The following is a 10,775-nucleotide window of genomic DNA, read 5'->3' on the forward strand; positions in this document are numbered from 1 at the left end:
GACAAAAAACTCTTTGAAAAAGGCGATTAACAGCCGAAACGCGTCAGAACTCGGATGAACTCTGTGAAACATCCTTTCCTGGAAATTCTACAGGAAAACACAGAGATTTTACTCCGATTTATGTCACAAGTTACCACACATGTCACAGATTCACTAGAATCTCTCTTTTTCTTCAATCACATTGGGCCTATACCCAAACACCAATATTCACAATATTGAGATGTATGTTTATATGTATATAACAGAATAAACCCCAATTATTTTATTTCTTGAATTTAATTTACTAATTGCCCACAAAGTCCCAAATCTTGGCTTGAGACACCAAAAAACCCCCTACTCTTCAGACATAAGGGACGGAGGCAAAAACCTACTTTTACTACCTAAAGATCAAAAACCCCCACCCCCTCAATGCCCTATCTGGAAGCCGTTGGGCCTTTAACCCCATGAGCCTCAACTCTTCTGCCTGCCTCCCACTCCTGGCAAACTTCTCACCTTGCCCACTTCCGATATGGCTTCCAGGTAGTCTTTCCCACCTCCAAGATGGCCACTGGGGGGGAGGGGGGTGGAGGAGTACTTACTCAACCAAAGATGGCCTCCATGTGAGCTCTAACCACTGTTCAGCATTATGCATCATTTCTTTGAATGTAGACACCTCACTTTCGCTTCCACAATTGCCCCTAGAATGCATACAAGAACATGGTGCAGCCACAGCTCATCCAAGAGCAGATGTAATACACAACCTATGAGGCCAGTCACAGATAAATTCCAAAAAACATACTTATCTTGGAAATGCAGTGTGACAGTTCAATGGATCCACTCACTTCTTCTGAGGAACATAGCCCTGGCTGCACTGCTTTATGTGGGGCAAGTTAGCACCCGCTTTTTCACCCCAGAAGATCCACAGAAGGGGTTCCCTGCCTTATCAGAGCATTTAGCGTCCCAAGGTCAGGGACTGTTACAGGAGAGGCTTAACCTGTGCAGAAAACGACCAAAAGTGGCAGGTAAGGGTTTCTTCTCTTCACACTGGCTGCGAGTTCCGTGAGGACAAAAAAGGGAATGGGCTTGTGTGGGTGTTAACTTTTATAGCTATGCACTGGTCCTGTGGGCAGAAGTAGGCGGTGCTATCACACATATGCTGCCATGGAGGCACCAGGAAAATGTTTTTCTATCCAAAGCTAAAACAACAAAAAGGCAGAAGATTAAATAGATGGGAAAAAAAAAAAAAAAAAAGACTGAAAAGCCGCTTTAAAAATCACAATTTAAATCACTAGTAAATCAAAAATTTTTAAAGAGCAACTGTCATCTCTGTCCCACAGCGGCTCCTCCTCTAACCCGCTGTTGACTAAATCGACAGTCCCATTCAGTTTGTAGTGTACATAGATTTGAAAAACAATGTTTTATCTCATGGTTACTGTGAAATTGTATGAATGCATCAATGGAGTGAATGTTATCTTAGCATGCATTCATTGAAGGAGGAGTTTACCAAAAATGTAAACACTGCATTACAGAATATACAGCCTCGTGTGACAAAACTAAGCTTTATTTAATTATAAATAAACTACATTATTAATGTATCTAATAGAAAACTATCTTTAGATAGATTTTTTACTCCAAAAGCATATTAAAAAAAAAAAAAATTATATTTATATACACACACATAGATAGATAGATAGAGAGATATATATATATATATATATATATCTCTCTATCTATCTATCTATCTTATGTACTATAATATTCTAAATTACTGAATTTTGGGTTTTTACTAGCTGTAAGCCATAATCATAGAAATTAAAGAAAGAAAGGCTTGAAATATATAACTTGTGTAACGCATCAATATGAAATAAGAGTTTAACTTTTTGAAGTGAATTACTGAAATAAATTAACTTTTTGATGATATTCTAATTTTATGAGATGCACTTGTATAATCAGACAGTCTACACAAAAGCATCACCTAAATTTTCACCTTTAATAACAATTACCAGTTCAGCATTACCCCAAGTCTACAAAGACTGGAGCTGTCATCGGATGCACACCTTAATTCTAAATAATTGTTAATTTGCATTTTTAGCACAGGTGCAATATTCTCTTCCACACAGGCAAACCCAGCTAACTGCCACCATGCACACAAGATGAACCAAACCGTAGCATAATATAATTCAGGAGTACATACACTTCGTTTTTAAAAAGGGTAACTATTTTAAAATTTGTTACCACCCCCAAAAGTCTTCTACTCAGAAGTCCCTGCTCCTGCCAGATGTACAGGGAGCTGCTGCAGCAAACTCCATCCAGTCGAAAAATTAGATCATTCCTATCCAGGGGCCTCCTTTTGTTGGCATTCATAATAGATGGCCACTCCATAGAAATGAATGGGATTTTTATGAACATATGCAGATGAAGCAAGGGAAAGGCCAGGAGAGATTACAGCACTTGCTCTTCGTGGGCCACACAGCATGGATCTGGAGTGCTACAGAAGTGTAATGTTGGCCATACATGGGTCAAATTCCAAACGTTTTGTTGACCGTAAATTTGTGCATTTTGTAATCCGATGGTGCCACAATTTATTTTGAAACTCAACCAATCAAGCCTTGAATATAACTTCATGTTGTTACAGAAAAGAAAATTTGCAGCCAGGAATCTTTTCTTTCAGGGTCACAGCTCGTGTGCATTTCTTTTTCGATTATATTTTTTGCATGATTCTCCTATCATTGATTAGAAATTTGTTTTTCAAAAAATTTCCAGCATGCCCAATTTCGATGGCCACACTAAAAATCGGCCATTGCTGCAGCCCCACTAATGGCCCAAAATCAAATGATTATTCAAAGGTGCGATTTTCAAACTAAAACTTGTTTGGCATTCGACGTGTATGGTCACCATAAGACTGGGGTTGAATAACAGTACCTAAATTATGCAAAAGTAAAAAACAGCTACCAGGTGCCTGAACAGGCGAGTGGCACTCACCTTTCTTTTCTGGGCTGTGGTATTATGCAGAAAAAATAAAATCATCGCTGGAGTGCTGAGCGTGTCGGGGGTTGGTCTAGCCATTTTCCACTTTAAAGAGGTTGTAAACTCATACACACTTTTTTTTTTTTTTTTTTTTTCGACCTGAAAGAGAAATACATAATGAGCTAGTATGCATCGCATACTAGCTCATTATGCAATACTTACCTTAGAACGAGCCCCCGCCGTGCAGTCCGCTTACCTCCATGACGGGCGACATGTCCAGTCGCCTGTCTTCCGGGATCGCGGTATCCGGCAATCTGATTGGCCGGAGCCGCGGTGACGTCACTCCCGCACGGGAGCCGATGGTCACGCCACGGGACTCTGAAGGAATGGCACCAGCGGCCGTTCCTTCAGAGCGCATGCGCCAGTGACGTCACTGGCTGCATGAAAGGTAAATATCTCCTAAACGGTGCATGTTTAGGAGATATTTACAGTACCTATAGCCTTATCATAGGCTTACCTATAGGTAAAAAAGTGTCAGAGGAGGGTTTACTTCCTCTTTAATGGATTATAGGCAGCAGGGTTCTTCAGTACTGTTTACACTTTACCATTAAAACTATTGTGTATACAAGATAAATACCAAAATGATCCAGGAATGTCCAAAAATTCCAAAACACGGAAAGTGATGTGAAAGCCACAATTTTACAGATGTCTCCAATCTCCCCAAATAAAAGCAAATACCAAAAAAAATGTAAACCACCACCAACCTGCGCCTAGCAGCACTAGGACAGTTGGTCCAAATCCCAACCACAGCACTACCTGCCTGGAGTTTGTTTGCATGTTCTCCCTGTGTCTGTGTGGGTTTCCTCCGGGTACTCCGATTTCCTCCCACACTCCAAAGACATACCAGTAGGTTAACTGGCTCCAGTCTAAATTGGCCCTAGCATGTGTATGCATTAATTTGAGTTAGGGACCAGAGTGTAAGCTCCTTGAGGGAAGGGACTGATGTGAATGTACTATATATATATATATATATATATATATATATATATATATATATTTGAAGAGCTTCATAAATTGTCAGCACTATATAAAGATCTGTAAAAATTAAAACGAAAAAAAAAAAAAAAAGTTTGGCTTTAGACTTTTAATGTTTAAAGGGTAAGACAGGGGTGGACAAACTAATACGGAATTCCGGAGTCAAGTTTTTCCTTTTCTATTGTTTCCATTCCTGAACCCTGACATTGGCCCAGTGTTAAATGTGGGGGAATCTCACGTATACACAGAAAAGCCACAGGTCTCTGCTGGTCCCATAGGCAGGCTCTCTGTGCACATGCAGACACCCAGGTGTATGCCAATCTAAAAGGACCGGTCAAAAACCCATGGCTTTATGCATATGTACAGACAGACTGCGGGGTCTTCACAGGTGCTGAATCTTTGTAAAAGGTGGCTGCCAGGAAGACAACAATGGACTCCACGGACAAGTAAGTATTTTTTTTTTTTACATTCTAATCACTTGGGGCAATTATCAGGGCAAAAAAAAAATGAATTTTTTACCAAGCAGTGTGAAAGTGGTATTAACCCCAAAAATATAGTATATTGCAGAATACCAATCATTAGATGTGGTGGCTGAGTTTGGTTTCTTATTTTATTTTTTTCCCCCTCAGTTTTCACCTGGCGATTCTGGACAATAACACTCCTGTATTAGCAGTGCCTACACTCTAGACGAAGGAGCAGCACAGACACCTTTGGACAGCGCCATTGTCAGTCTTGGGGAAGGGAGTGTTAGATGTACTAGAAAATTTAGATACAGTAACTAAAGCCAAGCTAACACATTAAAAGCAGTTACAGCCTTTTGGGATAAAGGTTTTACATAAGAGCTGATTATTCCAAGCACCCCTGTCAGTGTTAAATGGTGTGTATCAACCCTCTAACTGCTACATCTGCAGCATAGCTATGATAAACAACAGATATACTGGAAGGATCACCCAGTGAAAATAAAAGAAAGTCTTAAAGGATAAGTCCAGGCAAAACCTAACTAACGCGAACCCTGCTCTGTGCCACATTCTAAACCTAATCCATCTAACCCTGTAAAGCAAAAGTCACTGTACTTCCCTATTCTGCAGCCGATCTAGTCCCACGCGGAGCTGTCAGCGACCGCTTCAGCGTGGAAGCGGGTGAATGCGAGGCACTAGACAATGGAAGCCCCATAGCAAGTCTATGGGTGACATTACTTCCCCTTCACTTCAACGCTGGAGATTTGCATTTGCATTTAGGGGCCAGTACACCCTGGGGTTGCATGGAAATGTACATGTTCCCATGCAGTGCGTTTTGACAGCCCACATTGAACTGCACAAAAAAGCAATGCTAGTATGATTGCACTGATAGCAGTTTTTTTTATCAGCGAGTACGTGTATCAATACTTTCTGTCAAGTACTCGTCTATACCAAATACTGATCGATACTTTGCGTGCGATTTGCGATAATACAAACAAAATTGCCGCAAATCACACTGCAAAGAATCACATGCAATTTGAGCAGGAATGCGGTGCGATTCCTGTCCAAATAGCATGCGATTTCCCCCATTACGTCCTGGGTTTGTGCGTGCGTGAGTATAGAAAGGGAAAAGCACTATCTAGTGGGCAATTAAAAAAAACGTTAGCACTCACAGTACACATCTTGCAACATGCAAAATAATCTACATAGGTGTCCTGGTCCGCCAATGATAGCAAATCAGGTGCTTAAAGTTCTCACAGGGCTGTAGGAGTTCCAGGACCACGTGGGTATTGGGCGGAAGTGATGTCAGCTTGGGGGTGGGCCACCTCTACACCTCCTGTGACCGTGATTTGCCATCATCAGCGGATCTGGACACCTACATAAAATATTTTGCATGGGGCCAGATAGAACTCTAAGTACATAACATTTTTTAAACTGCCCACTAGATGGCGCTTTTCCCTTTCTATACAACACACACACAAGTGGTGGGGGCGGGGGGCCGCATTCCTGTTCAAATCGCATGTGATGCTTTGCGCACATTCATTTTGTATAAATGCAAATTGCATCGCAAGTTTTCGGTTTTGGTATCGGGCAAAAGCTTGGTATAGGCACTGATACCAGTATCAGTGCATCCCTAAATGCTAGCACTACTTTTAAAATACACTTGGCACCAAATCGCATGCAGTACCATGCAATTTGGTGCCCACAAACGCTCTGTTTGGGGTGCTGTTAATATATTGGCACCTGAACGCAGATCGCAGGGGCAGCATGTTCACCTGTAGTTCAGGAAAAGTACACCGAATGCACCTTTCCTACACTGCATTCTGGTGTAAACCAGCCCTAATACCGCTTAAAGTTCCTTTTTAAAGTAGTTGTAAACATGCAATGTTAAAGACACTTTCTAATACAGGTAGACCTATGCATAACTGCTTTTGCTTGGTTTCAGAAATGACCTTTCTTACAAGAGTAGAACAATCTATCAGGTGACCATTAATCTATTCTTCCTGATAGTGAGGGGCGGGATTACAGGACACTGTGCAGACATATAGTCTGCCTGTATTCTATAGTCTGCTCAGCCTGAGGCAAGATGCAGGCAGTGTTTGAACAGGGGGAGTGTTCAAGAGGCAGGATGTGTATGACAGAGGTAGGCTGCGATTGGGAGAGGGTGTGATTGGCCTGGGGGTGTGGCAGCTGAACAAACTACCCAATACAGGTATGTTGTGTGTCTGTACAGTGTCCTGTACCTCTGAATGGCCAGCTGAAGGAGAACAGACAAGAATAGATCCACTTGTGCTTTGTGTGGTCAGTTTAGAACAAGGAAGAAAGGCAACTGGCTGGATCATCCAGGTACTTCAGATGAAAGGGATAGGGATTTATAAAATACACATGTGAACACACACATAAAAAAAAAAAAAAAAAAAAAAAATTAATATTAAGGGTAACATACACTTTTAAGGATCATTGGCTACCTGACTCCTAAGAGTAAAGTAGAAGTCTGAGCTCATATTATCTAAGCGTAAAACTCCTCCCACCCCCATTCTAGGCCCTATACTATCCAGCTTGTAAAGTAAAAAAGGTGTATACTTACCTAATCTAAAAGGCGCTCCAATCCAGTCACGTCATCTCAATAGCAACCAACTTCAGAGGAGAGAGCAGAGAAAACAGCTGCAATGCCTATGCGGTGGCATCACCCATAGACTTACTATGGGGAATTGGCGGTCCTGCCTCTCCGCCGAAGTCTGTCGCTAGGATCCAACCACATGACCGGACCAGAGCACCCTTAGATTAGCAAAAGTAAAGCCCCGTACACACGTACCGATGGTCGGCATACAAATGTTCCTCTTTTCTCCCCGGGATGTCGGTGTCTGCTGAAAAGTGCAAAGACAGCACAAGGACAGCACAAGAATTTTGTCTGCAGACTTCAGCTGACTGCAGAAGTGATGTCATGTAATGGTTAACTTTCCCTGTGTTTTCTATTTTCTGAGCATGCCCAGTCTTGCAAATCTGCGGTCTGTCGGCCGAATTGTGTACTGACAGGCGAACAATCGTCCGTTCTGGTGTCGGCATACAAATATTTTCATGTTTGCACGAAAGACTTTTGTCCGCGGATTGTGCGCAGACATCTGTCGGAGGCACCATACTAACACGCGTACAATCGGCAGATCCTTCGTCCACCGACGTTTGTATGCCGACGATCGGTACGTGTGTACGGGCCTTAAGTATACAAATCTTTCCTTTACAGCTGTGGTGTCCAAACTGCAGCCTGGGGGCTAGATGTGACCCTCTGCTTTCCTTTATCCAGCCCCTGGGGGACTATTCCTCAGACCAATGCCAACAATGGGGCACTATTCCTCAAACCGACGATGGGGCACCATTCCTCAGACCGGAGCCAACCATGGGGCACCATTCCTCAGACCGGAGCCAACCATGGGGCACCATTCCTCAGACCGGAGCCAACCATGGGGCACCATTCCTCAGACCGGAGCCAACCATGGGGCACTATTCCTCAAACCAACAATGGGGCACTATTCTTCAAACCGACGCCGACGATGGGGCACTATTCCTCAAGCCGACGATGGGGCACTATTCCTCAAGCCGACGATGGGGCACTATTCCTCAAGCAGACGATGGGGCACTATTCCTCAAGCCGACGATGGGGCACTATTCCTCAAGCCGACGCCAACGATGGAGCACTATTCCTCAGACCGGAGCCAACCATGGGGCACCATTCCTCAGACCGGAGCCAACCATGGGGCACTATGCCTCAGACCGCAGCCAACCATGGGGCACCATTCCTCAAACCGACGATGGGGCACTATTCCTCAAACCAACGCCAAATATGGGGCACTATTCCTCAAACCGACACCAACGATGGGGCACTATTCCTCAAGCCAACGATGGGGCACTATTCCTCAAGCCAACGATGGGGCACTATTCCTCAGACCGACGCCAACCATGGGGCACTGTCCCTCAGACCGACGCCAACCATGGGGCACTGTCCCTCAGACCAGAGCCAACTATGGGGCACTGTCCCTCAGACCAGAGCCAACTATGGGGCACTGTCCCTCAGACCAGAGCCAACTATGGGGCACTGTCCCTCAGACCAGAGCCAACTATGGGGCACTGTCCCTCAGACCAGAGCCAACCATGGGGCACTGTCCCTCAGACCAGAGCCAACCATGGGGCACTGTCCCTCAGACCAGAGCCAACCATGGGGCACTGTCCCTCAGACCAGAGCCAACTATGGGGCACTGTCCCTCAGACCAGAGCCAACTATGGGGAACTATTCCTCAAACCGGAGCCAACATTGGGGCACTATTCCTCAGGCCTGAGCCAACCATGGGGCACTATTCCTCAGACCAGAGCCAACTATGGGGAACTATTCCTCAAACCGGAGCCAACATTGGGGAACTATTCCTCAAACCGGAGCCAACATTGGGGCACTATTCCTCAGACCAGAGCCAACCATGGGGCACTATTCCTCAGACCAGAGCCAACTATGGGGCACTATTCCTCAGACCAGAGCCAACTATGGGGCACTATTCCTCAGACCAGAGCCAACTATGGGGCACTATTCCTCAGACCAGAGCCAACTATGGGGCACTATTCCTCAGACCAGAGCCAACTATGGGGCACTATTCCTCAGACCAGAGCCAACTATGGGGCACTATTCCTCAGACCAGAGCCAACTATGGGGCACTATTCCTCAGACCAGAGCCAACTATGGGGCACTATTCCTCAGACCAGAGCCAACGATGGGGCACTATTCCTCAGACCAGAGCCAACGATGGGGCACTATTCCTCAGACCAAAGCCAACGATGGGGCACTATTCCTCAGACCAGAGCCAACGATGGGGCACTATTCCTTCCACAGAGATCAAGACTGGGGCCACCTATCCTCCCACTGACGCCAACAATAGGGCACCTGTTCTCCCACTGATGTCAATGATGGGGCACTATTCCTTCAGACTAACACCAACAATGAAGTGTCAGTACAGACGCCAGGACATTTTGTAGTCCCACTAACCACAATCTGGCCCCTCTAAAGTCTGAAGGAAAATAAACCAGCCCTTTGTTTAGAGACCCCTGAATTACAGGATAGCTATTTTATGGCTTAGAATTGAGGTGGAAGCAGGTTTAAGCTTAGATAATATTAGCCTGAACTTTGTCTTTTAAGGAAGACAGAACTTCTCTGTGCCAACACATACTTAATCCAAAAGCCCCTTTTTCGCTTACCTGCGAAAGCTGTCTCGGGTTGGGGCATCCAAACAACGCGGAGCTGGAACTGAAGCTGATGGCACCTCTTCGGCTTAGGACATGCTTGGGCACCGGCCTGTCCAGGGGCAGCACCGGCAGCTGGTAACATACTTCCATTGAACAATGCCTCAGGGGGGCAACTCACCAAGAAACACAAAAGTAAGAACACCTATGTATATATACACACACCCACACCTGTGGTCTTCAACAAAAAAATAAAGACGACTAAAAAGGGGGAGGGGGGTCAAAAAAAAAGGGGGCAACTCAGAGAAAAGCCAGACTAGAAATAAAAATCGCAGTCCAAAAGGAAAACATCTCTACCGAAAAGCACTCATCAACAGTTTATCATAGAGAGAGTCATGCCATGCAATCCTATGGAGGAGGAGTGGAGGGGGGCAGAGGGTGGCAGGTCCTGGAGGGAGGATTCTATAGGATGCCAACCTTGCCAGGGCTGACGGAGTGGTAGAGTATAATGGAGAGGCGCTGGTCCCCACGTAGGGATCTATGGGGGTCTCTTGGAATAAAAGGATGAGATGGGAGCCAGGGGACACAGCAGCTCCTTTGGCCAACACTAGAGCATCCAGATGGGCAGTCTGGGCCTGGAGGGGAGTGCAGATCCTGGGAGTAAACAATGAATGAGTGCTGCCCCCCCTCTCTCTCAGTGGGATGTATGGTGTGGCCCTGTACTGGGGCCCCTGCGGACAGTGCTCCCTGCTCGTGCCCGGGGCTGGCACTGATATGAGCTCGGTGCTGTGGACGGGCAGCTGGCTCTTCTTCTTCTTCTCCCTCCGGACGGGCTCAGTACTCCCATCTTCTTCTCCGCCGCCGCCGGTCACACTCTCATCTCTCCCCCACCCCCCTCCCTCCCTCAGGCTGTTGTGGGGCCTCCCCCGGGTGGTCGCTGACTGCTGCCCTGGATGGCCGGGTGACGCAGGCCGTGTGTGTGTGTGAGAGGAATGGCAGCCGCTCTATTGTCAGTCAGCGAGCTCCTCCTGCTCCGTCAGCCCCATAGAGCCGCACACAGCCCCCCTTCTCCGGTGCTCCGGGATCCCGCATGCCGCAGACACAGCACCACTAACG

At 45.8% G+C, this 10,775-nt stretch overlaps 1 protein-coding gene across 2 annotated transcripts in view; it reads right to left on the reverse strand.

The window, feature by feature from the left end:
• The window catches only part of PDE7A (phosphodiesterase 7A), a 256,033-nt gene extending 246,124 nt beyond the window's left edge, over positions 1-9,909 (reverse strand). For both annotated transcript variants that reach the window (XM_082259748.1, XM_082259747.1), the window contains exon 1: positions 9,675-9,909. In XM_082259748.1, the coding sequence (XP_082115874.1) occupies positions 9,675-9,812 (138 nt within the window). In that variant the 5' untranslated portion in view covers positions 9,813-9,909. The remainder of the gene's footprint in view (positions 1-9,674) is intronic.
• Positions 9,910-10,775: the final 866 nt, after the last annotated feature.

Source organism: Pelophylax lessonae (assembly GCF_965119305.1).
Source record: "Pelophylax lessonae genome assembly, chromosome: 5".
Lineage (NCBI taxonomy): Eukaryota > Metazoa > Chordata > Amphibia > Anura > Ranidae > Pelophylax > Pelophylax lessonae.